General features: G+C 40.4%; 3 protein-coding genes and 1 long non-coding RNA gene across 4 annotated transcripts; 2 read left to right on the forward strand and 2 right to left on the reverse strand.

Moving 5' to 3' along the window:
- Positions 1-1,370: 1,370 nt before the first annotated feature.
- Positions 1,371-20,325, forward strand: retreg1 (reticulophagy regulator 1). The gene is made up of 9 exons (XM_018678843.2): positions 1,371-1,755; positions 2,742-2,848; positions 3,590-3,620; positions 14,012-14,129; positions 14,364-14,448; positions 14,784-14,906; positions 15,423-15,493; positions 15,890-16,013; positions 16,344-20,325. Exons 1-9 carry the CDS (start codon positions 1,535-1,537, stop codon positions 16,865-16,867), a joined length of 1,404 nt encoding a protein of 467 aa, XP_018534359.1. The 5' UTR covers positions 1,371-1,534; the 3' UTR covers positions 16,868-20,325.
- LOC108884769 (uncharacterized) lies at positions 1,724-14,871 on the reverse strand. Its single transcript, XR_001961115.2, has 4 exons — positions 14,755-14,871; positions 5,963-9,436; positions 2,721-2,863; positions 1,724-1,812 (listed from the first exon to the last, which is right to left on the reverse strand). It is a non-coding gene; the product is annotated as an uncharacterized LOC108884769 (long non-coding RNA).
- A 1,180-nt stretch (positions 20,326-21,505) lies between the features above and the next one.
- LOC108884772 (tripartite motif-containing protein 16-like) lies at positions 21,506-23,801 on the forward strand. The gene has a single exon (XM_018678848.2). It carries the CDS (start codon positions 21,529-21,531, stop codon positions 23,203-23,205), a length of 1,677 nt encoding a protein of 558 aa, XP_018534364.1. The 5' UTR covers positions 21,506-21,528; the 3' UTR covers positions 23,206-23,801.
- Positions 23,802-23,852: 51 nt separating this feature from the next.
- nol7 (nucleolar protein 7) lies at positions 23,853-27,104 on the reverse strand. Its single transcript, XM_018678851.2, has 8 exons — positions 26,883-27,104; positions 26,555-26,615; positions 26,419-26,474; positions 26,293-26,318; positions 26,106-26,193; positions 25,901-26,022; positions 25,420-25,497; positions 23,853-24,441 (listed from the first exon to the last, which is right to left on the reverse strand). Exons 1-8 carry the CDS (start codon positions 27,068-27,070, stop codon positions 24,368-24,370), a joined length of 693 nt encoding a protein of 230 aa, XP_018534367.1. The 5' UTR covers positions 27,071-27,104; the 3' UTR covers positions 23,853-24,367.
- Between the last annotated feature and the right edge of the window lie 519 nt (positions 27,105-27,623).

Genomic DNA, 27,623 nt, shown 5'->3' on the forward strand with positions numbered 1-27,623 from the left:
GCCCAGTCTGCGGTCCGTCACACAGGCTGTTTTCACAAGTCACAACAGCCTTCACTACACCACAACTACACCAGATGGACGGGTTCTGTGAGTGCAGGTCCTCATGGTGAAACCACTGTGTTGTTTTTGTTTCCGTTTAAAGCTGCAGTGAGTGATTTTTCACCACTAGGGGGCAGAGAAACAGTCCTGATTTGCTGCTGTGCTTATAAAGTCGCTGAAGTAAACATGCAAGTGAAAATATCCAGTGAAAACAGAAAACAACTCTCATCTCAGGTTGTCGGTGTCTAATTAGCGTCCATTTGATAAACTCCAGAGAAAAATATCTCGCTCTCGAGCTGCTGGATTTCTTTGCTAGCTGGTTGTACCTGTCGTCTGACCGCTCAGAGCAGAATTAATAAGAAATTATCGTTATTATCACTCCTCATTAAACCGGACCTGATATATAAAACACAAACAATGACGTCACTCTAAATCTACAATGCATCTACACACACACACACACACACACACACACACACACACACACACACACAAACCTGACGTCAATGACCTGAACCACAACAAAACAAGCAGCAGCTGAAGTCCGGAGCTGCGTCAAGTCAGACAGAACCAGACTGTGAGACAGGAAGTGTGGCGAGTTTGTCTTTCACAGTAAAAGCATTTTAAAAAAATACCATTCAAATCAGTGAAATGACATTTAATGAAACTTCAGTATTTATTATTCCTGTTATTTTACCTTCATGGGTGTGAGCTGGTAACAGTGAAAAGGGAGAGGCTAACTTTAACATGTTCCCACTAATCAGCCACTGCCAAGCATTAATGACCAACAGCTAATTTTACCTCTCAAGAAATTCACCTGTTTTCCCTCAGATACTTTGGTAAAATAAGTTGTTTTAAAAAGTCACAGTTTATTAAATTGGAATAGATTCATTAGAGGTCTGAACAATTAATAAGAATAAGGAAAAGTAAACATTTTTTCATGAGGACTAAATATGTTTCTTATTGTCTTATATTTTTTTAATCATCTTGAGACCCTTCAGATTTATCTTGTAATCTATTTGGGGTTTACTCAAGCACCATGATGAGCTACTTTACTGTAGTATTTCCATTTTATTGTTCTCCTCTACATTTCATACGGAAAAATAGTGCTTTTTACCAGACTTCATTTTGTTACTTTGCAGAATAAAATTATTAAAATAAACTCTAATTAGGAAATAAATTGTTATGTATTATTACTAAGTGAGATTTTATTAATACGCATGGGGGAAATTAACAAATTGCAGAATATGGATGTTAAAATACTTTCGTAGTTTCACTTAATAGAAGGAGGATAGTTGAATGAATTGTGTTCACATTTTTTGACGCTGTATTTTTACCTCAGTCACGAAACAACAGTGTCTGTCAAAGTGACATCGTGACCTTTATTTTGAAAACCCGTCACCGGAAACACTATCGTAAACGCTCCGGTTACCTTGACACCGATCTCTGCTGGAGCAGCGGAGCGGCAGCGCGGAGGGGCCCCGGTCGTTTTCCAATGCTGGTGAGCCGGGAAGCAGGAACCGCGGGCGGCGGAGAGGCGGCTGCCGGGCCGCCGGGTCCGCCGAGCCAGGCACACCGGGAGGAGGAGGAGGAGAAGGAGGAGGAGGAGGAGACGCCTCCCGGCCGCGCAGGGTGTCGTCTCACCGGCCTGGTCAACTGGAGGCAGAGACCGTGCAGGACTTCAGCCCTGTTTGCTGCAGCCAACACGGTGTTCTGGTAGGCATCATGACGCAGGGATATCAGACAGACTCCCGTCCTCACAACACGGAGCTCCTGTTTAATCACAGGGAGAGGAATTAGGATTCAGAGCTCAGTAAAAACACAATAACCAAACATCTCTCTGAGTTTACAATGATTTTACATCCAAATCTCTGCGCTACTCCTTTTTTTCTAATTAGATTTTTAAGGTCATTCAATCTTTTTGTGACTTTAGCTCTTAGTGATTTTGCAGGGAACAGTATTATACAGAATATTTCTATACTGTTAAAGTCATTTAAAGAGTTTACACCGATCCTGTTTGTTTTTTTTATTTCTATAATTTCATTTTTCCAATCACAGTAATATCCTTATGTTTATGGTTATATGCCCAAGAAATTAAACATTGTTTAAGTACGTTTTTTCTTGTTTACATTTTATATGTTCTCTTCACACACATTCACAGATAAATTATACTTCAAATAACTGTTTTTTTTTTTTTTTTCAAAATGCTAGACTATAATCCTGGTGGAGAAATATAAATTACATTTAATTTATTCACATTTCGGCCTAAAACTGTCAAATGTAAAAATACTGTCTTTAAAAAATACCAGATGTGCCGTATCATGTTTTATGTGTGCGCCATTTTAAAGAGTAAACTCTGCTTAAATCATTAAAATTCTCAGAGACAAGAATAACAACAGCAAAGGATGATAAAAGCTTAAATTGAAACATGAAAGTCTAAGATTTTTTGCCAGTGCTGGAAGAAGTACTAGGATCCTTTACTTAAGTAAAAGTACTAATACAGGAGTGTAAAAATACTCCATTACAAGTGAAAGTCCTGCTGAAGTAAAAATATATATGTACAGTCAGTAAAATGTTGTTAAAGTATCAAAAGTAACCAACATTGCTGTAGCTGTTTGATGTGGAGCTGGTTTGAACTACTTTGTATACAGGTTAACTATTTTAGTCCAGTGGTTCCCAACCTAAGGGTTGTTTCTCTCTAGGTTTGTGGCCTTCGGTTCTTTCAGAGCCTACAGCCTCCTGGCCGTCCTGCTGGCTGTGCTGGTCATCACAGTGATGGTCAGAGACTTCGCTCGGTCCAGATACACAGGTAACACGAAAATACCTTTTTGTATAAAGAGCAACAAAGTTGGCGTTAGGAGGAGGTTGAGGTGGATTGGTTAAAAAAACTGATTAGCAGTTAAAGGTGAACAGCCAAATGGTCGTTAAGGCTGGGCGATTTGTCGCAGTATTATCTATTTCTGTCACTGTAATCAAATCAAATTTAAAAGTCCAACATATCAAAAGAGAATAATATCACAAACAGTGCTGCGAATGATGAACTTTCCTACTAAAAGAAACACTGAATTAGAGCTGAAATGATTTGTTGATTGATTAGTTGATTGACAGGAAATGGTATTTTATATTGACATAGATGTTCTATACCTTTGCACATTGTTCTATATCTGACATGTAGTCTTTGATGATATCTCATAGACTAACAAGTGATTAACTGATTAATAGAAGAAATAACTGGCAGATTAATCAGTTATGCGGTCAGCAGCTGAGGCTTTGATCCAAGCTAATGGAAGTGAGCCCAGCTCAGGTTTTCAGGTGACTTCAGCCTGATGGTGACTCGGTCTGATGAGTAAGGATGAGTCTGTCTTTCATGCTTACAGGAGACTGTTAGTCATTTTAAATGTTTGTATTTTGATTATAAATGCTAACTAGGGAGGGTTAAAGTTAAAGTGTCATCATAATTTGAATTGATCCAATGTAACCGACCTACAGCGATGTAAGGAAACTAAAATTCTCCACTCATTAGTACGGTGTTTTTTCTTCTTTTCCACAGGAGCTCACTTATGGCGTAGCATGACTGCAAGGTAGGACACTGAAATGCATCTGATGTGAATGTTAATGTGTGTGTTTGATGTTGAGCAGTGACTGTAGATTGGAGTTAATAGTTCTAAAAACAGAGCTGCTCTGAAAGCAGGAATCTGAGTTGAGTTGAGTTGGTGGTTGATTGGTGTTTTTCAATGCTTTGGTTAGCTCACCAGCTGATCTGGTTTACAGAGAAGGAACTCTATACAAATAAAAGATCATCAATAAATAATGATAAAATACGTTCATGTAGGGAAAACCGGCGGCATTCAGAAACCTGGATAAGATGTGTACAGTATGTAAGGTGGAATAAGGGCTTTCCAGGTTTCAGAAATCAGGATATGATGTTCACACATGCAAACACAGAAAGAATATGTCAAAGATCAGTTATAATCGGGATACTCATGTTGTCATGACTGACAGTTGGAGCTTTCAGGGCCTGGATGGAAACAAAACTCTTCTGTAAAAATATCCGGTTAGCTGATGAGAAGTGAAAGCTACATGTGAACATGAAAGCTGAAAAGTCACTTACAACCTCCAAGGTGCATTTCAGTGAGTCACTGAGCTTCATTCATTCATTCATCACCTCACTTTTAGTTTCTCTGTCTACTTGGGTTAAATTCACCAACTATGAAGCAGTGTTTTGTTCCTCATTTCAATAATACAACTCTATGAATCTGCCACAGCTCTGATGTGTGTCCCTGAATGTTGCTGAGGCCTCTGGTAGTATTTTAGAGTCATTTGCCTCTAAAGCTGAAAATTAGATTCTCAGAAGCAAAGCAGATGCAAATTTCCAGCGAGGAACTCTCTGCTTTGTCAGAAAGTAGTTGTTCTATGACCCTGCCCACTCATGCTAAACACAAACAATGAGATTATTTTGCCTTCAGATCAACTCAGGCAATGAGAAATATTTCTAAAACTCTGCTACTGCTGACTTTTACTTATTTCTTTCTCTTAGATTTGAGCTGTATGTCTCTGATAGACCATAAAGTTTCCATGAAACACAAAATATATCAAAAATGTGCTTCCTGTCAAACTGAGTGCACAGATGTGTTGAACATACAGTAGTCTGAGAGTACAGGGTCTCATCGTTAGTCTGGACTGCAGCCGTGCAGAGCTGATTGGTCACACATGTCTGTACATATGACCCTTCAATAACTCTAACTACAGGCTTGTGACTTTTTGTTAAGAACTGATACTATATTCAGATTGTAAACAGATTAATAGACATATGTTGATAGAAATGTGTTTTTGTACTTTTTCGACATTAAGACACTTGTTATTAATAAGTTACATTCTCAGTTTAATTAACTTTGATTTGATTTCATGCACACATGCTACAGCCTCTTGAAAAAGGGTTTTTCAGTCAGATCGTTTCAGGTTTTAGCTTTTTTCTGAATTAACTTTGATGGATGGCTTCTCTATAAGTTAATTTGTCTGGCGCAGTTATACTTTGGAGTTGGTTAGTTAACGAAATTGACATGCAGATGCAGAAACTATGAGTTGACCTTCATTTTGGTTTTTGACTGAGTGGTGGGGGGAGTCACATCAGTCAGCTAGATCATACTCTTGACATCATTTTGAAAGTGATTTGATTTCTCCATGTAAAATTAGATTTTTGTGTGAAAATGGAGTCTAAAATTTTTGTCTCTCTTTAGTGCGACTGAATGCTGATTCTGTCTACATCCTGCCATTTCTCAGTGGGATCTGGAGCAGTGAACTAAACTGAGATGTTATTTCCCACTTTCAGTATTGTTAATCCCATTTGAACGGTCCTTCACACTATATTTGGTGACTTTCATTAATATATAGTCAAGATGGCCAATATAATGCCCTGTATCTCCTAAATCCCTCAAAACCCTTTGTCTGTATGCTTGTGATGGTTGCACTGAGAAACTAGCTTCACCACAGGTTTGTTCAGTCCTAATTTGCATATCTAGTGGGTGTAAATATCTTTCATTACCCTGTGACATTCTCTCAGTGTTTGTGACATTTGGCCAGCAGGGGGGGATTGTGTTGTTGTCACCTGCTGTCGTCTGTCAGAGGTGTCTTGTGGGTAACTGTTCATCAGACTAAGAGCAAGTCGCAGGCAAAGGCTTGTGGGAGATTAGCTGCTGACCCACAATGCGAGCTGACAGCTGGGATGTTTGCACTAACAGTGTCCCTTCGTGTTGTCACTGTTTGTATGTGGTGAATGTACTCTATAGTCTGTTGTCTCTTTCTGTCTGTCTGTCCTTCAATTTTCTTGACAACAGCATGAAATATTTTGTTCTTTTCAACCTTAATAAAAACCATGAAATAGTAACTAACAAAAGCTAATTAACAGAGTTAAGCTGACTCACACCTTGGTTCCTCTGGGACGATGAAGTCCTAGAACATCAGGCTCTGATCTGAGGAGATTCTCAACCGCTCTTAGCAAGCTGTTTTCAGGAAGTCGGCCATGGCTTGTGTGCAGGGTGTTAACCTGATTTGGTGGCAGCACAGGTATTGAATGACTGACCAGGTTTCCTTTGGGATGTTGGAGTCCTAGAACAGCAGGTTCTGATCTGAGGAGATTCTTGACCGCACTTAACAAGCTGTTTTCAGGAAGTCGGCCATAGCTTGTATGCAGGGCACTACCTCGGTTTGGTGGCATCACAGGTGTTGAATGATTGACCAGGGTTCCTCAGGGACGATGAAGTCCTAGACCAGCAGGCACTGATCTGAGGAGATTCCCAGTGGTCGTGCAGAGCCAGCCACTCAGGATGTCCATTTTGTAGAAAGCTAGTGTTTTCCAAGTGATGGTGTAATTTCCTCTGTTCCAGCAGGATGATCTTTGCAGTATAATGAAACAAGTAGTTTCTTCTACTGGAATACTCCTCTACTGGAATACTCTAATAAAAGTATTCTCTCTGTGTAATAAAGAAGGTTGCCTTTGATGTTCTGTGACATCACAGTTGTGTCACAATTGAAGCCTTTGTGAGTTGTCAGTTGAATGGTTGCATAAGTTCTGTATATAGATTATTTGATGTCTGTTTTGTGGATTTTGTTGACACTCACTCATCCAAAAAACTTCACGGACGACACTGCACTTTTGTGGGTCCTCAGCAATACAGTTGCAAAACCTGACGTTGATTGGATGAGCGGTTGTTGAGAAAATAAGAGGACAGACAGAGATTTCTCCATTTATTTAGTACTAGCCATTCAGTGCCTGTTCACAGTGAGTTCTTTATCAGAGTCAGTTACCGTGGTAACAGCAGGTGCAGTTTAAAATAAATGGGGGATTGAATTAACTTGAAAATAACAAAATGTATATATTTACATCAAGCTAATGAGGAAACTAGTTGGTGGCAGGAAAATGAGATCTTGACTTTGATAACAGTACTACCACTGAAAACACACAAAGAGCATGATCCTCATCTTTAATGGTCGAAATGTGAAAAATCTATTTGTCATGCTACTAATTAGACGTCATGTGTTTCTGTGACACTGGATATCGAGGACAGACCCTCTGTGCTGCTGTTTGTTCCCACAACAAACGCAAAGTGTCTTAAGAGTTGTGAAACCGGAGTGCAGTGTGTGCATGATTACTCTGTGTGTGTGTGTGTGTGTGTGTGTGACTCAGCTGTTTCTCCAAAGCCGGAACTGATACAGAGGTGTGACATGAAACAGTCGAACCAATCAGATCACTGGACACAGCGTGGGTGTGTCTCAGAAGGAACCCTCTGATTGGATGGGTCGACTGGTGGAAAACAAAACAACAAACCAGCCATGGCTGTTTCTTCACTGTCAAATTATGTGATCAAGTCATTTACCATATAAACAAGAGTCACAATGTATTTGTGATTCTCCGTCATGAAGTCACAGTCACACAACAAATTATATCAGAATTTGTGTTAGGCCAAATCCATTACTGTTAGTTATTTATTTGTTGAACATTGTTTGAGGATTATTATATTATTATATTGAGGAAATTATGCAGTGGAATTAGACACTTTTCTTGCCCTGTTGGTTGTGTTTTTATTCATGTTTGAATATGTGTGATCCATATGATTAAGGACATTTAAACCTGCAACAAGACTGACTGCTGACTCACTGGCAAGATTGAGACTAAAAAGGAAATCTACAGTTTGTTAATTTGCTATTTTGCAGTTATGTTTAGCTCCTCTGAACTTTAAGATGAGGTGAAGGTATGCAGTCATGTCAGGATACTTACTATGAGGAGAAAACTAGTTAAAGTGTATGTTTATCCTTCACATGTACCATATTTTATATTCTGTTTAGATGCTGATAAACACTATTTTTATTTATTTTTTTAGAAGCATTCAAATACATGTGTAGAGCAGTGTAATTAGTGGTTCTTCTGATTGTGACTGTATCATTGTATGATTAACCTTGGCAGTGATATTGACCCTACCAGATACTTACTGTGTGTCGGGAACTTCTGATTGAAGTGTTGACAGCAACTCTAGTCTTGTCTAGTCTAGTTATTTTATGGTAATCCCCCAGTTCTAGATCAGTTTACTCTTTTTTACCACATCATCTCTATTGTCCTGTGTACTGAACATTATGTTCATAAAACTATGAACCATGTGTGTGGCACCTGAGAACTACAGCTTGTGCAACTTCCAAGAAAGTATTTGTGTAGTAGCATCCACCATCACCATGACATAGTCATGTGAACACTGTAAAAATCCCAGTTTTTGTGAGTATTTTTTGTTTGTATTTTTAACCTGCTTCCAGTATGAATCAAAATGTTTCAAATATTTTGTATAATCATGTTTTTTTTCTTGATTCTTGCACAGTAAACCTAACTTTAGGGACGGGTCTCTGCTCTGATTTTTCACTTTTTGAAGTAACGTTTGTGGGACCGGCTGTGGTCAAAGTAGGGCTAGGAGATTTGTATCTTTGATTCGTATCAGAGTAAATTGCCACATTTACATTGATCCTCGTACGAGAATATGCAATTGATAATATTCACTCTCTTTTATTGGCTCATATGTCTATTTTCTTTCTTGCTGAGTTAGATGAGAAGAGTGATAACACTCTGATGTCTGCATGCTAAATATGAAACCACTGGTCCTGACCAAGAAGTAGTCTGATACATCATCCCCTGTAAAATGTCAAAATTGTCAATTTTTTTAGAGATGAAATGAATGAGATACGATGTGAACATTAGAGGTGTTGGTAGGTGGATTCACGGTTGCTGGCAGTAGCTTCATATTTAGCTCACGATATCAGTCTAGCATTGATCTTCACATCTAACTCTTGGCAAGAAAGCATATTTCCCAAAATGTCAAACTTTGCCTTAAAGTAAACATCCAACATTGTGTTAGGGACACACATGTCCCCTCTCATCTGTCTGTCCATGCCATGTCACTGACACAAGATCAGGCGTGTTTGGGAGGTTGGTGGTGGTGTCGGGGTTGGTGGTGGTGGTGGTGGAGGGTGTTGCTGTTTCTACCCCCCTTAACCCCATCTCTCTGTCCTCCTGATGGCTGCCAGTTGGAATGTAGTGTGACCAGGTTATTTTTAGAAGAGGCTGCTTGAAATACTCCAACTGGGGCTTCAATGAGGATAAACACAGGCTGCTCTCGCGCCGTGTGGCACGTAAAACCTGAGTGTAGCTCAACCCTGAGTTTGTGCCTGATTTTTTTTTTACTGTTTTAAAGACAAGTTGTAGCTGTCTCCTGTCTCCTCACAAAAGTATCATCTTAAAAATCCAGTGTTTGGCTACATTTGATAGTGTCCTCAAATCTTCTGAAGGTACCTGAAGCTCTTGAGATGTCTCCTGAAGATCGTGGGGCAGGACTGAGGTACGACTGGAGTTGAGTGTGTTCTGGAGGAGAAAAGAAAGAAGGGTTAGAGGAAAAAAACGATTTGTTACTTCTGTTTTGTATTTTCTCTCTTTACGGCCATTTGGATAGTTCTGGTTTTATTTGACCAGGTTTTGAGGATGGAAATTCATTTGCTGTGTTTTAAGAATTTAAATTTTTGAAAATGTCATCAGGAACATGTCTTTCCAGAAACAACGTCGCAGTCACCCCTGGTAACTTAACACCAAAGAGACAGCCTTGAGAAGTGTTGTTTTTTTGTGATTTGGGTGAACCTAACCTTTAAGGCTTCTGTAGAGATTGCTGTCTTGTTGTTGCTTTTGTTTGTTTTGTGCATTCGGTGTTTGGCCTTGTTTTAACTTGCGTATTTAATGACATTGGAAGATGGTTCACGCCATATTTAACTCTCAAGTTGAGTCTATAGGTAACATATCAACAACCTGAATGACACAGCACAGATCTACTTGCAAAGCAGCACCCATCATTCCGTCATCACTCCTCATGCGTCCATAAGACTTGCTTCTTATATTACTTGAAGCTTTTGGCTGTGTGTCTTGCACAGTCACATGCATTAACTGTAAACTCGATCAGCCGGGACTCTGCTTTCTCCCTCCGTTAATGTCAGCCTATTGTATATGTGGCTGTACACAGAACATAAACAGGCATTAGTTGCGTCAGAGTCAGGGGTTCTGTGGTATATACCCCTACAGACAGGTGGGTAAACATATTTACCCCCCTCCCGCCCTCCCCTCCCCAATCACAAGTAAAGAGCTGGGATGTTTTTACAGCCATTCCTTGTATTGTTTGTCTTACTCTATTTATAAAGTGCCGTCACTGGGCTTGTTAGAGGCTCAGACATGTCGCTCTCTGTGTTGTTTCAGAGATTACTGATTGGGTAAAAAGTGATATCTGTCCGACAGCTGCTCATGTGGTGCTGACGCCCTCCTTCCTCGCCTGCAGTCTTATGACGTGGCTGTTGTCAAGTTCTCTGGTGAAATAAGGATATTTTCTGTCTGGGTAATGACACGTCTTCATACTACGGCGTAAAAACATGCACCAGTGGATGGTGGTCGTCAGTGGTGGTCTGTAATGTCTTGGAGTAATGAAATGTGATATATTCACTTCTCAGTACCCAAAGTGTTTGTGGAGCTCATGTACCATATGACAGGAGGTCAGAAAAATGTCAGGATTCACAAGCCATGTGTATTAGAATTATTATTTTTCTGATTCCTCTGGATTAAACTTGGATAAACCAAAAACTAGTGAGGTGTAGTTCAAAAAATCTTTGACGACAAAGGCCGTCAGACAGATGGGAAGAAAAGTTCATTCTATAAAGAGTTTGAATTTGTAGAAATGTTACTATTACAAAATATCCAATAATCATGACATGATGAAAAGTAGCATCATTAACTTGAATATGGAATAAGGTGCCTTGACTTTCTTCAGAAGTAATTGAGGTTGTTTCATGTCATTATTTGGCTGGTGTCCATCATGACAGTACCGAAGTTGTGTAATCACTGTTTTGAATCAGTGCACAGATATCCATCATAAACTACAGTTCAAACTAAGCTAACCATGGGATGAAGTGACAACAAGCAAACTAAAACAATGGATGACGTTTTGGGTCATCTTGCTGGTTGCTGGTCGCTGCTGTTGGTTGTGGGCCGATCTGCTCTGCACCAGCCTATCCACTAACTACAGTTAACCTTTTAAAGTAATTTGAGTTTTATGCTCAATTTTATGCTAAAAACGCTGGTGTGACCAGCCTGCTAGAGTCATAATGCATGACAAGATGTTCTAATGCAGTATAATAAACTAATAGACGTTTCCAAGGTTCTTAACATTGCACGTTTAGCTAGCTAGCTAGCTGAGGTTTAAGAACTTTTTCTTTGTCTTTTATTTTATTTTAGATGCAATACAGTGTGGGAACTCTGCCAGATAGTTCTGTTTCTTAACTATTTGTGCTACCAAAAAAAAAGTTTAAAATGTGGCCTGCAAGCTACATTTATCAGTGTTTACACTGAGCCTGGACCGTCATCCATTAAGGATTAATATGAATTAACGTGACGTGACTTGTGACTGTTAAAAGGACAAGGTGGATGTAAATTTAAAGTGCGTTTCTTGAACATGGCCTAACTTTTACCTGTAGCACTAAATTATACCAAGGGTCCGCCAAGAAAATAGTCTGACTCCACAGTGGTAGGGAAAAACACTAATGCCAGACTTGCCAAGGGAATTACCTAGTAACAAGCTCTAACAAACTATTCCTCCATACTCCAGACGATCTGTGACGTTGATCCATCAAGATTTGTGTCTCTTTCCAGGGGCGCGTCTCTCTTTCGTGGAACAGAGAAATGCTTATCCAGTCTATCTGCTACTGCTATTATTGCCTCACAGTATCGCTGTCACATGTTCAACTCATCATGTTTCCCTGGAAACCAGCCTCCTGCGGGTGCATGTGCCAGGAAGTCGAGAGGGGAGCAACGGGTTGACCTTTCGTCATAAGGGTTATGTGAGACAAGGTTTGGTGTTTGGGTCAGGTGGGAGAGGTGGTGGTTGTATATGAGATACTGTAGCTTGCGATACCCTCTCCTGTCTAGATACATGATGAGGAGGATGGGGGTTTGGGGGTGGGGGGTTGTAGAGGCGAATAAGATTCAAAAGAAAAATTGGAAGGATGAAAGCTCAACAGGTAGAGTGGCTTTGAGTGCTTTAGTTTGTCTCCTTTAGCAAACACTATGGTTTAGTCGATGTAAGGCCTGTGCAGGTGTTTGTGGATTGAAGCTGGTGGCTGGTGTTTTGGCGTTAATTTTAATTTTGAATGAAATGAAACAGAAAGTAAACCCTCATTTGACAAAACTGGCATTTGATTCTGCTTTGCCTTTCCTTTCCAGTTCTCAATCAGGGGAGGGGGGTGTATAAAACAGCTAATTAAATACCTAACAGTTCAAGGTACATTTATACATGATACAAACCCCTCCATAAAGAAATAACACCTGCTGACTGGAAACATTGCATAATGCACTAATGCATGTAGAAATATTGAAAGGGTGGCTACCAACAGTACATCATTACACAGTATATATCTTGTAATAATGTCCAAACCTAGCTAGAAACAGTGATATCTCATCTTGGAACCTGTATCTGTACCTGTATTTGCAGTTATTTTTGTTTATCAATCACATCATATTCAACATGTGCATCTTCAATATGGTAATAACCCCTCAAAGACCACAGTCATATGGTTTCCAATTAGCAGAGGAACCTTGTTGCTGTTTTAACCGGCGGGAACCTGCCTAGCTGTTGTAGAAGCCAGATCTCCATGGTGATTTCACACCAGGACAGCTGCTTTCACAGGACATGTAGTTTCCATCCTCTGTTGAGCTTATATTTAGTACATTGTCATTTAATCTGATGAACCCTGTTGAGGCGGTTACCTAGCGACTGTTACACTGTTAGTTTGATTAATTTCATCTGAACAGTTGAAATTTGGACATTGGATATGCTATTCTTGGATGCTAACAAATTCATATTTGTTTTATCTTTGTTACTGTTCAGTACAGTAGTAGACACTCATTTATCACCTGTGACATTTCAGCTTTTCAAAAAAGGCTGATGACTGAAGCCTTCAATGATCAATGTTCCACTGGGTTCCAACTAGTTAAGCTAGTGGAACAAGTGGAACACAGAGCAGCTAAAAGAGGAAGCAGGACTTCAGCTACCTCACACTCATCTATTTATCGCACATGACCTGCAGATGTGTGCCTTTTATAGCTGTTTTATGTGAAGTGAGCATGAGGTCTGATAGTAGAGCTTAAACGGGAGATGGTTTTTGGGAATCCCCAAGCTGGAGGGGGAAAGTTTCATACCTCACCAGGTGACCCAGGATTCCCAGCAGTACTACAGCATGGAAAGCACTTTCACATCCCTTTTCCCATCTGACACCTGTCTGTTTAGTCATCTTGCAAGTTTTATTGTAGGCTTCTTAAATTAGATGATGACGACTTTTTTCTTGAACTAAATTTTATCAGTGACACTCATTCTATGCCTCCAAATAAACCTCTTCAATCCCTTTCTCAGTCGAGTCAGCTGTTGATATTATAATGCAGAGTCACTGTATAGTATTGTATCAGTCCTGGAGGAAACTACAAAGAAAAACCAAAGCATGAATGAGATTGTCAACTGAGAGAGTGAGAGAATTATCACCAGACAAAGTGGTTCCTCTCACCTGTTCAGGAGTGTTAGCTCATTGTTCTATGGCACTGTAGCGTTACTGTCTTACCACTGTCATCAGCATAGTTTTCTGACATAGGAATGAAAGTTGGACTTAAATTCATATGAAAATGAACAATTGTTTGCCCTATCAACTTATATGTATGTGTTCCAGTGTTGCCAAAAAAGGGGGTTTAAAAAGATCTCTATGTAATGTCATATAGTATAATGACATGTGTTGTGTTAGACACTTTGTCTGGTCAACCATAGACCTGTCCTCCTCCATTTTAGAGACTTTACACTGTCATTGTGAGTTATCTTTAAGATGACGGATGACTAACATGGCCTCTGTCTTTATTTCCCTGAAGCTGGGAGATCATTGACTCAGGCCAGGATAGCCGGTCTGGGACTGGACCTCAGTTCAGCGACTCCCTCAAACTTTTCCTCCAGGAGACATCGGCTTTCAAACAGCAAAACCCAGGCAAGGTGAGGCAGAGACGACTGAGGACTCTGGATTAACTGAGTTACAGTAATGGAGCATGTGGCTGTCAGGCTTTTTGGAGGTATTTTGCCCAAACTAATTTCATCACTCTCTGGGGCTTTAAAGAAAAACTTGAAGAAAGTAACTGACACTCACTGTATACTATGGATGAGAGTAGGAAATAATCAGTATAAATGTTTCGTGTCATTTTCTTTGTTCTTGGTTTCTTTCTCTTCTAGTTTTGCTTGCTGGTTTGCAGTTTGTGCACCTTCTTTGCTGTCTTAGGACGCTACATTCCAGGGATTGTCATCTCATATATTCTAGGTGAGTAACCTAAAGTTTTGGACATGTTTCGATGACTGGATGAACCTTGTATTTATAATTATTTGTCTGGCTTCCTGCAGTCTAGATATTGAAATGAGACATATAGTTGAGTGTCGTCAGCATAATAATAATGAGAGACATCAAGGCAATGAATTAATGAGGATTATAACAGGTTTAAAAAGTGCATATGAGGATTACCAAATACTGTATCCCTACATCAGTAAACTAATTTCTGCAAATAAAATTTAATTGCCTTTGTAAGATGTTTTTATGGCCAGTAAGTTAATAGTTTTTCTGGAAACATACCCATTTCCTCTCTTGGCGTCTCTGTGCAGTGTTGGGCATTTTCCTGTGGCCTCTGATTTCATTTCATGAGGTTGGTTTGTGGCTGGAGCCAGTTCTGCAGAAGCTGGACTTTGGCATTGGGCAGTTCCTTCAGAAAATCAAAGAGAATCATGGTAAATATTTTATAAGACAATTTAAACATATATAAATATAATGTCCCCAGGTGGTGCTCTTGACTTTTTATGTCCTTTGCTTACCCCAAAAAAAGCAAAAAATGGAAAGTTGCAGAAGAGTCTTTATAGCAGCATGTCAAGTTTGTAGTAACTAAAATTTGAAGTGATTTATTATTTTTGAAATATGTCACCATGTAGTGCACTTATGTATGTATATGCACTTACAGTTTACACATGCCTGTATTCTTTCTAGCTAAAAATACTCACTCACTGATTCAGAAAAAAAACACAAAAACAACTCATCCAGCATTTTGACAGTGAATAGATAATATAAGACAAGAAATAGTTGTGTAAATAAATGTCTCTTGTGCACATGACAGTGTATCAACATCAAAGTGCAAATATCTACACATAAATATTTTGTTTTTAATTGTACCCCAACAAACCTGCAGCATCATCTTCTTTCAGTATTTGACTTGAAAACTAAATCAGTCTCGTCCACGCTTTCTTCCTCAGAGAAGAGAATCATGCAGGCTCAGACCGAGAAGGAGGGCATCGAATCAGACCTCTCCTCCATGTTTCCCAAGGTTGGCTGATCATCTCATCTCAATCTAATTATGCTTCTGTTGACTGACTAGGACCAGTTAAAACTAATTGAAATTCGCTTCACATGATCTACATCAGCATTGAGACCAGCATTGAACTAAATGCCAAAACATGCTTTTAAAAATGTTGCTCTTCAAGCCAAACGCTTGGTTACACATTACTTTGAATATCTCTTTGGTATCTTGTGGCCTTCCAGCACCAATCAAGTATAGTGCACACAGCTGTCTACACATAGCAGCTTAATTAAAGTTTATCTATATCCCCAGAAACTACTGAACTGTTGAGCAGACTAACTTGCACACCAGAAGATAGAACCTTTTTGCTGCCCTGGTTTTGCACTCTGGTATTTTGACATCTCATCTGTTTCCCATCTACAGCTCGACTCTGCAGTGTGTAAGGAAATGTCTGTATCGGACACAGAGGTGTCTGATGTGACGTGGACGGACAACGGTACTTTCAACTTGTCAGAAGGACACACACCACAGACTGAAAACTCAGAGGGTACATTTCTCAGTTCTACGTCATCCTACAGTTGGACACACCGTCATAAAATACAGATATTGAATGCCTAGAGTGGTGGATTAGAAGCACAGAGATACATCTGATTGAACAGCTGTGATGAGCTTTGTAGTTTGATGGGCTAGGCTTAAACAGTAAATGTTTCATTTGGATTCATTTCTTGTGACTGAATGTCTGCACATAATTTTGTGCAAATTCATCAAGTAAATGTTAAGTAATTTCACAAGGCAAATGAAATTTTCAAGAAACAGGACTTCAGAGAAAAAAAATTACTAATCCACTTTGTGTTTGTGTTTTACCTCAACCTCACAGACCTCGACAGAGAAGAAGTGTTCACTGGTGGCCTTCCAGAATTCCCTTCACTTGACAACGGCACGACGACCAATGGTGACGATGACGATGACCTCAGCCTGGGCCTTCCCTTTTCGCCAACTCATCCCCAGCAGTCAATCAAATCCAAGCAAACACTTCTTTCTCACAAAGACCAACCGACCGACAAAGCCCTCGAATTGGTCAATCAGATTGCGGGAGACTTCATCACTGCCGCGGTCACAGCTGCCATCCAGGAGAGGATAGAAGCAGCAGTTGGATTCACAGCGCCGAGTAACATCCCGGAGCGGCCAAGACTCCCAGAATCCACCAGGCTGCTGGAGCTGGCCGAGGAGTCGGACAGCGAGGTGGAGGACTTTGAGCTGCTGGACCAGTCGGAGCTGGAGCAACTGGAGGGGGAGCTGGGGCTAGGAGAGGAGAAGGCCCAGGCCAAAGAGGAGGCACAGGCCAAGAGCGACAAGTCAGCCTCAACTGGATTCTTCACCAAACTCCTGAGACGCCACTGATTGATGAAAAGTTCGGTCGGCATGGGAGAAGAAGGGGTTATAGAGGACATGTGGAGAGGAGATGGGGGTGTTGTGGTTACAGGGGACTGTTCAGAACTGTGAGAAAATGTTTCCATTTACCTTTTTCCTGTAGTGCTAACATCATTTCAAAACTGATCAGTCAGTGAAATGTGAAGGTGGAAGTGATGTCGCTATTCAGAATCATCCCAGCCTAATGCCGAGATCAGACTACACAATATCAGCCTGCTAATGGCCTGACCTGATGAATGAAAATAAGCTTTGAGAGCTGAGAGTCTTATATTAAAATGTTAGGTTGGTTCAAGTCTGGAATTGATTTAGAGATAAATCCAGATAACAGGTCAGTTCCAGGGCTGAGCTTTGCGGATGTGCGTCAAGTTTGCAAAACTGGAAACGTGCAAGACGAAGACTGTCCGCACATTTTGCAAGGTTCTTAAATTTTTTTTAGATTTCTTAGTTTTTTGGTGCACAAAAAAATGTTAATTGTGTGTTAACATGTGGCTAATGTCTCTGCCACCTTACTGGTTACCTACTTTATGTACATCACAGAAGTTGACGATGAACAATTTATGACTCTACGATAACCTAATCTGACAGTGACAAAATTATTGTGTAGTCTGATCTTGGCATGAAAGGTGGTTGTTTGGTTGAAGGCTAAAATCCTGCTTGTGGTTTTAATCAATTGCTGTGGTTACTTTTGTCTTTTTAAAGCAACTTTTATCATATTTGGTCACATCAGTTTAGTATCTAAAGTAAAAGTAAAATAGGCTTAAAGTAACATGATAACAATAAATGTGCTCTGAAACTCCCTCTGAACTGGAGGGAGGGAAAACTGAAATTTGACAATCTCTGAAGTAAGACAAAAACAAAACCAGTGTAACTGCAGCAAAATGTATATGAGGTGATATTTTGGGAAAAGCAAGTGGAAAGACTTTCTGTTATATATTATTATATTATTACAACTGACTGGCTTTAATTCCAGCTCACAACACACCTAACATTCACTCCAATGCTGAATTGATTAATCGAACTACATTACCCAGAATTCCACAAAAATCAACCTAAATGACAATCACTGGGCAGTCAAATCATCTTTAATGCTAAATACTGCTACTGGTTGGATAGTTGACAAATTAGAAGTAGGAAACTTTTATTTTATATTATTTTTTAATTATTTTCTTTTTAAATTTTATATGTAAGTTTTTTTTTTTCCATGACACACATCTGTAGTTGAGAGACTTTTATTTCATTACAACATGCAGCAGGTTTCTAAATACTATGCATGGAAATCTCTTTTTGAGACATAAATATATTTAAACATAAACATTTTACTTCCAGGGCTTTTTCACATTTCATTGTGGATTAGTGGTGCAGAGTCTTCAGTGAGCTCAGAGAAGAATTACTTTGCATTCACATGATCCTCTAACCAGTGAAAAGTTAGAAGATGAATTTACAAACCAAATTTTGATTTTGATATGTCAAATGTGACTATGGTCATTGTTGTTGAAATCTAAAACATTTACCAGGCTCACAGTTTGCTGAGTGGTTTGGCCTCTAGCTGAGTACTGTATCCTAACAAAAATGTAAACATCAGTTACTCGTGTACTGGCTTCTTCACTCAGTGATAACGGCCTGTTTAAAGCTGCATTTAGCAACTAGACTTATATTTGCACTGTGCCCGGTATCACCTGGTTTCAGCCCTTTATCTGTTCGCTTCTCTCCTCCTCTCTGTGCTCACGCAGTATTTTAATACAGCCGGATTCTGAAACTGAAACTGTTTGCAGTTGCGTGTTTTTCTGTTTCTGTTGTCAGACAGCAGAACAAATATGGAATAGTGACTGAAAACGAAGCCCACCCAGGAGTCACTGCCAAGCCATTTCCAAGCTGTGACACCATTTGATAAATCACCAGACTCATAAGTTAAAGTCGATGGCCGTGCTGTGATTTCAGCTTTATTTACATGTAAAATGAAACGACAGAATATCTTTCTTATTTTGTCCCTTACACAGCCTTGGCCAGCCAACCATGATGTCATGACTCAGTCACGCAGCATTCGGCCGACCAATGGCGTAACGTCTTCAATTAGTCAGTATAAGACAGGCCCTTCTGTTGTGAGCACTAAGCCTTGTGGTTTTACCAGCTACTTCCAGGCCATAACATACCTGAACACCTTGACTGCAACAGATCCAACCCTTGCACTTGAATAGCTTAACTCATGTTTCCTGGGGTTATTAAGTTATGCAAGATTTAATTTACCAACTCAACAATGTGTGGTATATCTGCCCTCTTAACATTCAGACCAAAAAACAGAACTGTGCTGAATAAAAACAAGGCCACAAGGTGGCTAAATCTGACTGACTGAGGACAGAGAGAGACAATCCAAAAACAGTCTAAACTACAAACTGACATGACACAACCATACTTCCAAATTAGACCCAATCCTAAATGTAGACAGCCTTAACAAACCCAGACAGAGAGAGAACAAGCAGTGTCACTGTCCGTCAGTTAACGAGCTACAATGGTCAAAATCAACACATCATACGTCATTCTTCCTGCATTTAACGGCTCACACTCTCCCTCTGCCTTTAAGAACATATTTTCTCCCATGAAGATGACGCACCATGTGGTCAAGACTGATTTATATTCTGCATGAATCCTCTTGGTTATTAGACAAGACAAGTAGTAATAGAACAAGATTCTATCTGATCTGATTAGACTAAATCTGGCTCTGTTAAGTCTCGGCTACTCTGAGCCAAGTGAACCTCTGAAGGCCTCTGCTCCTCCCGTCACAGCATGATCTGAAATTACATTCAGGATAAAGTAAAATGTATTTTTAGAGCACTGGAAGTAAAATGTTGTGAGATGGCGTATTTCCGTTTGCACCTTAATTATTATAGAACAATGCAAGTCTGCTGTGTCAACCATCACTCGTGGGTTCACTGAATGAAGAAGAATGACTGAACTGTTTCTTTAACATGCCTTGTACATTAAGAGACATTGTTTTTATAATAAAGACACACAGCAATGTTTAATGTATCCTCTTGAATTAATCATGTAATGCCTTGTGCTAGCTTAACTGTAAAGATGAATAGAAGTATCTGTTTACCAGTGCCTAAGAGGACTTTGTAGTGGCTGCAATTCATTTTTAGCTCACATGTAACGACTGTATAAGACAAAGACAACTTCTGAGTAACAGCTGAGGCAGGTTCAGACTTCACTAGGCTTCACTCTTTTTAAAACTTTAGTAAACTGATGGAAAGCTTCATTTTTTTCCATTAACCTTCCAGTTGTATCAAGGTGGTTTCCATATAGTTGCCTAAAAGTGTGAAATTCTTTAAACCAGTTTCAGAAAGAGGTCGGTGGGTCAGAACCAAAATGCATTAACAAAATGTACTTTTATGTAATTAAACTCAAGAATGTCAATAAAGTGTTGTAACGCAGTCTGTAGTTTTGTTTATTTGGCCTCAGTGAGTTTGTGGATGTAGCTGGGTGTGTGCATCTAAATGTGTGGGACTTTGGGATGAAGGCAAGATGGCGGAGGCAGTGTGATGCTCAGGGCAGTGTTCTGCTGGGAAACCCTGCATTCACGTGGATGTGATATGTACCACCTACTTTAACACTGCCACAGTGCAAACACTGTTGAGGAACATGACAAAAGAGTTAAAGGTGTTGACTTGGCCTCCAAACTCCCCAGATCTCAATCCAATCAAGCATCTGAGGAATGTGCTGGAGAAGGAAGTTAGATCCATGGAGTCCCCACCTCACAACTCACAGGTCTTAAACCTCTTGGTGCCTGATACCACAGAACACCTTCAGAGGTTTTGTGGACTCCATGTCTTAACCAGTCAGAGCTGTTCTGGCAGCACGAGGAAGATCTATAGAATATTGTGCAGGTGGTTTTAATGTTCTTGTGTCAACCATTTAAAGTAGGTGATAATTGTCACAGGCAGAAACTAGGCCAAGGGGGACACCTGGTGGACAAACACAAACACGACTAGAAGAGGTACAACACTACATTTTTAAGGGGCCTGGTGAGGTGACAAACAGCTGAGAACATTTCTTATGTTGGTAAAAGTTGATTATGTTTCATAAAAACCACTGGATGTGATGACCACTGACTGACTGATAAACACCATCTCTAACAAACCAACCACACCAGTTTTAACCATTTATTATACCCAGTGTTTGCTGAGGTCAACTGACTTAGAGCTGCAAGATAGTTACTGATATTTAATTATCAAATATTCTAATGAAGCCTATACTTCCATAAATAGAAATGTGATAAACTCCACTTTAAATTTAAGATTCACCAAAGAGTTCAACACTTACATCTAAACAGATTAGTTATCTATACATTGATTTGTGCTTTGTACTGATTTTCTATTGTAAACAGGGTTGAACACAACAAATCAAACCGCTCCCCTTCCTGGAATGTGTCAAAGCCTGATAACCCTCCCTCTTCTTCCTGCTCTCAAACACTTCAGATCTACAGATCTAAAGATGGGTGGAACCAACATGTGGTGAAGTGCAAGAGCTGATAGGAACCATTCACTGCAGAAACACATGATGTTTAGATCAGAGCTCAAACTAGTTTCAGTTCTCAGAAAGTGAAACTCAGACAGTCATTGTCACCGAGAGGAGAAATGGCGCAGAAAGGAGTTCAGCTGGACCAGGAAACCTTCTCCTGTTCGATCTGTCTGGATCTACTGAAGGATCCAGTGACTATTCCCTGTGGACACAGCTACTGTATGAACTGTATTAAAACCCACTGGGATGAAGAGGATGAGAAGAAAATCCACAGCTGCCCTCAGTGTAGACAGACCTTCACACCGAGGCCTGTCCTGGTGAAAAACACCATGTTAGCAGTTTTAGTGGAGGAGCTGAAGAGGACTGGACTCCAAGCTGCTCCTGCTGATCACTGCTATGCTGGACCTGAAGATGTGGCCTGTGATTTCTGCACTGGAAGAAAACTGAAAGCTGTCAAGTCCTGTTTGGTTTGTCTGGCCTCTTACTGTGAGAAACACCTGCAGCCTCATTATGAATCTCCCACATTTAAGAAACACAAGCTGGTGGACCCCTCCAAGAAGCTCCAGGAGAACATCTGCTCTCGTCACGATGAGGTGATGAAGATGTTCTGTCGTACTGATCAGCAGTGTATCTGTTATCTCTGCTCTGTGGATGAACATAAAGGCCACGACACAGTCTCAGCTGCAGCAGAAAGGACTGAGAGGCAGAGAGAGCTGGAGCTGAGTCGACTAAAAATCCAGCAGAGAATCCAGGACAGAGAGAAAGATGTGAAGGAGCTTCAACAGGAGGGGGAGGCTATCAATCGCTCTGCTAATAAAACAGTGGAGGACAGTGAGAAGATGTTCACTGAGCTGATCCGTCTGATGGAGAAAAGAAGGTCTGATGTGAAGCAGCAGATCAGATCCCAGCAGAAAACTGAAGTGAGTCGAGTCAAAGAGCTTCAGGAGAAGCTGCAGCAGGAGATCACTGAGCTGAAGAGGAAAGATGCTGAGCTGAAGCAGCTCTCACACACAGAGAATCACACCCAGTTTCTACACAACTACCCCTCACTGTCACAACTCAGTGAATCTACAGACTCATCCAGCATCAAGATCCGTCCTCTGAGGTACTTTGAGGATGTGACAGCAGCTGTGTCAAAGCTCAGAGATAAACTACAGGACATTCTGACAGAGAAATGGACAAACATCTCACTGACACTGACTGAAGTGGATGTTTTACTGTCACAACCAGAGCCCAAGACCAGAGCTGAGTTCTTAAGATATTCACAGGAAATCACACTGGATCCAAACACAGTAAACACATGGCTGTTATTATCTGAGGGAAACAGAAAAGCAACAAGAATGAGTCCACAACAGTCTTATTCTAGTCACCCAGACAGATTCACTAAATGGACTCAGGTCCTGAGTAGAGAGAGTCTGACTGGACGTTGTTACTGGGAGGTGGAGTGGAGAGGAGAAGGAGTTTGTGTAGCAGTCGCATACAAGAATATCAAGAGAGCAGGGTTCTCACTCGAATGCAATTTTGGACGTAATGACAAATCTTGGGCGTTACGTTGTGAAACAAAAAGTTATGTAGTTTGGTTCAACAATATAAAAACTCCAGTCTTAGGTCGTCAGTCCTCCAGAGTAGGAGTGTACCTGGATCACAGAGCAGGTATTCTGTCCTTCTACAGCGTCTCTGAAACCATGACTCTCCTCCACAGAGTCCAGACCACATTCACTCAGCCTCTCTATGCTGGACTTTGGCTTTACTGTTCTGATGGAGACACTGCTGAGTTCTGTAAACTCAAATAGATAGAAGTCAGTTAAAATCTGTATTTTAGTTCATGAATTATATTGTCTCCATGTTTGTTGCTAAAAGCTCATTGTTGTGTCATTTCTGCACAGAGATCACCTGTCAATCAATCAATGATCGTCACCTCTTTATCTTCTCATTTATTGTTCTGTTGATGTTTGAGTTTCTTCAGGTGGAGCTGGAGCCATGGAGGATATCACTGCTCATGATGACTTTTCTTTATCTAAACTGACATTTCTCCACATGAAAATATAAACTTCTCTGTCTCTAAATGTTTGTTGAATAATTGTATTGATGTATTTGTATGTTGTTGTTTCTCTTGCATGGACCTTAACAGAGAAATCACCAGACCTTCCTTTATCACAGATATTTTGTTCTCACTTTGTACAGAAAGAAATCTATAACTGCATTTACATTTGTTTATTTGTTTTTCAATCTGATCTAAATATAAGACACTATGAGGTACTATACAATTGCAATTATTGTGTTCAAAGTCAATAAGGAGACCGTTGATTATTCAGACTTCACTTATTAAATGTGTGAACTAACTGAAGGTTTAAATAATGAATAAAGTTGTTTTTCATTAAGAATTGTATATTTTCTCATCTTCGTTCTAAGATCTGATTCAAAGCTGATGGAGAAAATGTGACACTAATAACAAACATTTATTAAAGTCATTTAACAGAAAACAAGGAGATCATCCTATTCTCACATCTAAGTAATGAACTTTCTAAGAAAATTATCATTACAGATGCATATTTTGCCATAAGCCCGAAACAAATGTATTTCCACATTTCCTGCTGTTTGTAAACACATTGAAACATTGATATGTGAAGAAAACTCTCTGTTTATAAACACAAGGAAAAGCATCGGGTTATGAGAACCCTGTTTAAGGGTTGTTAGGCAGTGGAAAAGAGCTTGATCAGTCAGTCTCAGGACACAAAGTGTTTCTATCTTTTGCCTGAGTCCTGGTGATAAACTGAGGGATTGAGGCTGCTGCCATTCCCACATTAACTCCACACTGTGTCCCGGCCTAAATTTAAACAACGTCTTCCTCCGCATTTCAGACGGTCGGCCACGACTGGTGTCCATTTAAATCCAGTGTGCGACCGGTGCAGAGAAAGGTCTGCAGACCAAGGCTGAGGTTTTAGTGATGACCGGTCAGCAGGAGGAAATGTGCTGCTTGTGGATCCACCTCTTCTTCAGCTTCTCTGCTTTGGCTTTTTCCTTACAGGCTGGAAGATCAGACAGAGATTAGAGATTGAGCAACACTGGATTTTTGAGGGTTAAATGAGGTGCGATCAAATGGTTCCAAGACGAATCCTGTAAGCGATCGTGGTAATCCGAATGCAGACGCTGTGAGCAACATGTGAGATCTGTGTTATACATGTTTTTGTGACCACTCTTAGGTGCACATTAGAGATTTAAAGAAAGAACAGAAGCAGCATCGTGTCAAAGTCTACAAGGATCTCTGTCAACAGGCCCGGGATGATCCAACCTTCAGGTCAAAGATCATCACCGGTTGAGAAGAGTTGGGTCTACGGCTACGTCATCAAAGCAGAAGACCTCACAGTCTCCGAGACTGAAAGAAGGCGTGTACGGTGAGAAATTTATTCAAAAACATGCTTGTTGTTTTCTTTGATATTTGCGAGGCAGTGCCCCGTGAATCTGCTCCCAAGTTCTGTTCCCTGTCAACATCGAGTTCTACTGGATTGCTCTGAGGTGCCTGACCTGAACTTTAGTCCCTTCTCCCCTCTCTGGACAATTTGTTTGGGATCTGAACGCAGCAATCATGCACAGGGGACTCTTTGAAAGAGGTGGTCTCAGTCAAATCACAAACAAATTCTGGAGAGGTTCGGTTGTAGTTGGAATGGGAGTCGACCCTGATCTGACCCAGCGTACTCCGCGAGTTTGAGCTTATAGCTGTAAAAATCAACAGTTCCTTCTGCAGACAGGGAATAAACTGAGGTCTGGCCTGAGCAGGTTTCAGACACGAGAGCAGGGAAACTTCGCACACGGCTTTTAGTGATGCATTTTTGCTTAAACCTGCTTTTATCTGTGCAAAAAAACTGCAATGAGGAGACAATTCATCAAATACGAACTCTGCACTGATTCAGACCAGAGCAAACTAACTCTAATGAAAATGTCCACAGTCTGTGTACTGACTCTTCATGCGCACTTTCAGTATCCATGGTTTATTCTACTGAACTTACCCCAGTCTTTTTTAACAAACTGCACCGCTGCACTTTTATTCCACCCCTTCTTGTTCTGGAGGGAGAGCAGCTCGTTACCTGAAAGCAGAAGGACACAGAGTGAATACCTTCAGCCGGACGACTGGCTGAGAGTCAGACTGAAAGCTGTGAATGTCGCTGTCGTCTCCACAGCAGGAATCCGAGGAGAGTGGAAACCTCAGTGGGACGATAGAAGACGTCGCTGTAGCAAAGCTCAAATTGAGACAGATCATCGTCTTTACAGACTTCTGCCACAGAGTGTAGCTTGCAGGGTTTAGTTTATTTCACCATGAATAATGAGTCTGATCAGCAGGTTCAACAGAAAAAGAGACATCCAAGTATTGATGCTAGTTTAGATTTAAACAAAGAGATCTATCTCTGTAGGAAGTCTGAAGAAATACAGGCCCTGATGTTAAGACTGGGTTAAGACTTGATGTTGATCTCCTATCCGTATCCTCCTTACTTGTGGTCCTGCAGCTCCCTGGTCCGTACAGTCTGGACTGGATGAAATCTTCGGCCGCCTGCTGCTGGAAAGACGCCATCGATCGCTCCTCCAACGTAGCCACAGTGTAGTTTCCCTTTAGACTGAAACAGGAAGGAGACAAGTCAAACAAGTCTGTGTTATTATTTAACTGCCATAAACTACAATGAAAGGTGTGTTAACATACATTCGAGAGTGTGCCAGTTTCCCCCTCGTCTTCTTTTTCTTCTTCCGCAGCTCCTTCTCTCCATCTCCTTTCTGCTGCTCCTCTTCAGCTGGTGAGAACAGGTTGAGAAAATAAGTCACACTAATCTGAAGCTTATTCTGCTGCTGTAATGTTTAAAATCTGACAGAAGGATGGGAAGCTTCCTCACCTTCATCTTCAGATTGTCTCGGCTTCCTGGAAAAATAAAGAAGATTTAAATGTTCGCTGAGCAGAGACAGAAGAGAAAATGAGTAAAATCAAAGAGCTGCAAAATGACGGAGGTCAGTAAACTTACTTTGAAGACGTGGGGTCGATTTCCTCCAACACATCAGCCGGTAAGAGTTTCCTTTTCTGTGGGAGTCAGCAGAATGAGGCTTCAGCTGCTTGACAGGGTTGAAGCATCACGTGTTGCTCGGAGTTAATTTACCTACCTTCTGTTCCTGAAACAGCTCCTGTCTCTTCCTCCTCTTCTCTTTCAGCAGCTCCTTTTCCCTGCAAACATGTAAAATCCTTCCTTAACACAACACATGAACATATCCTGGTTTAACCTGTTAAACTCTGTGCCGGCTGAGTGTTTACTCATATGGGGCAGATCATCACAACAAAGTCCGTTAAACAATCTGTCTATCGGCACTCATAGAGTCCAAAAGCAGAGCCTCATTACAAAACTCACATTCTGCGCACTAGCACAAAAACACATTTTGTTTTTGAATGGACTTTGGTTTAAACATTTCCCCATGCACATGAACCGTCAGCTACCTCCTGGCCGTGTCCAGCGCCTGTTTCATGCTCCGTAAAGCCTGAGTCTTCGAGTCTTCAAAGGTCACCTCTTCGGGCGCCTCGTCGTCGCTGGAGTCCAGCATCAAACTGAACTTTTCTGCTTGTTTATCGCTGTTATCCGCCATTTTCGACGATGAAGTCGCATTCCCACGTTTTGCCTTCGCCATGTTGGTTGTGTGACGTCAAAAAACATGGACCGGGGGGGCGGGGCGTCCGCCCTCTGGTGGCGAGGAGGAGGACCACAACCAAAATTTATTTCTACATTAAAGAAATTTATTTGAACTTTATAACTAACACTCTGAGTTTAATACATTTACTGTTCTTATACTTAGAGTGCAAATGTAACTTCTTTCTAATTGGCTCGCTAGTTTTTTCTTCAATGGGGCTTTTACTTAGATTTTTAAAACCGGGGCTTTTACTTTTGAAATATTTAACCATAAGCCTTTTCATCCAGACTTTTATTTTGCATATATTTTGTCGGAACCAACATTTTCTAAAAGATTTTATTCGAAAATTACAGATTGAAATCTTAAATAACAAAACAAAACAAAAAAAATATAAATATATATAAATAATATCATTTAAAAAGGAGACGATCATATTTTTCCAATAATAAAAAAATGTTTTATTACTCTAAATAAAATACTGCAAGCTATTTGTAAATTATTTATTCTCTGAACTGTGTTTGTTGCTGTTGTGTTTCGTTTGTGTAGAATCTCA

The sequence above is a fragment of the Lates calcarifer genome, linkage group LG4 (genome assembly GCF_001640805.2).
Source record: "Lates calcarifer isolate ASB-BC8 linkage group LG4, TLL_Latcal_v3, whole genome shotgun sequence".
Lineage (NCBI taxonomy): Eukaryota > Metazoa > Chordata > Actinopteri > Centropomidae > Lates > Lates calcarifer.

Excerpts from the sequence above, each read along its gene's own strand:
- retreg1 (XM_018678843.2), top strand. The coding sequence starts at position 1,535 with ATGCTGGTGAGCCGGGAAGCAGGAACCGCGGGCGGCGGAGAGGCGGCT. Across the intron at positions 14,449-14,783 it reads TGTCATCTCATATATTCTAG|TGTTGGGCATTTTCCTGTGG; the intron begins GTGAGTAACCTA and ends GTCTCTGTGCAG. Across the intron at positions 16,014-16,343 it reads ACAGACTGAAAACTCAGAGG|ACCTCGACAGAGAAGAAGTG; the intron begins GTACATTTCTCA and ends TCAACCTCACAG.
- LOC108884772 (XM_018678848.2), top strand. The coding sequence starts at position 21,529 with ATGGCGCAGAAAGGAGTTCAGCTGGACCAGGAAACCTTCTCCTGTTCG.
- nol7 (XM_018678851.2), bottom strand. The coding sequence starts at position 27,070 with ATGGCGAAGGCAAAACGTGGGAATGCGACTTCATCGTCGAAAATGGCG. Across the intron at positions 26,023-26,105 it reads AAACTGGCACACTCTCGAAT|TCTAAAGGGAAACTACACTG; the intron begins GTATGTTAACAC and ends TTCCTGTTTCAG. Across the intron at positions 25,498-25,900 it reads AGGGAGCTGCAGGACCACAA|GTAACGAGCTGCTCTCCCTC; the intron begins GTAAGGAGGATA and ends TTCTGCTTTCAG.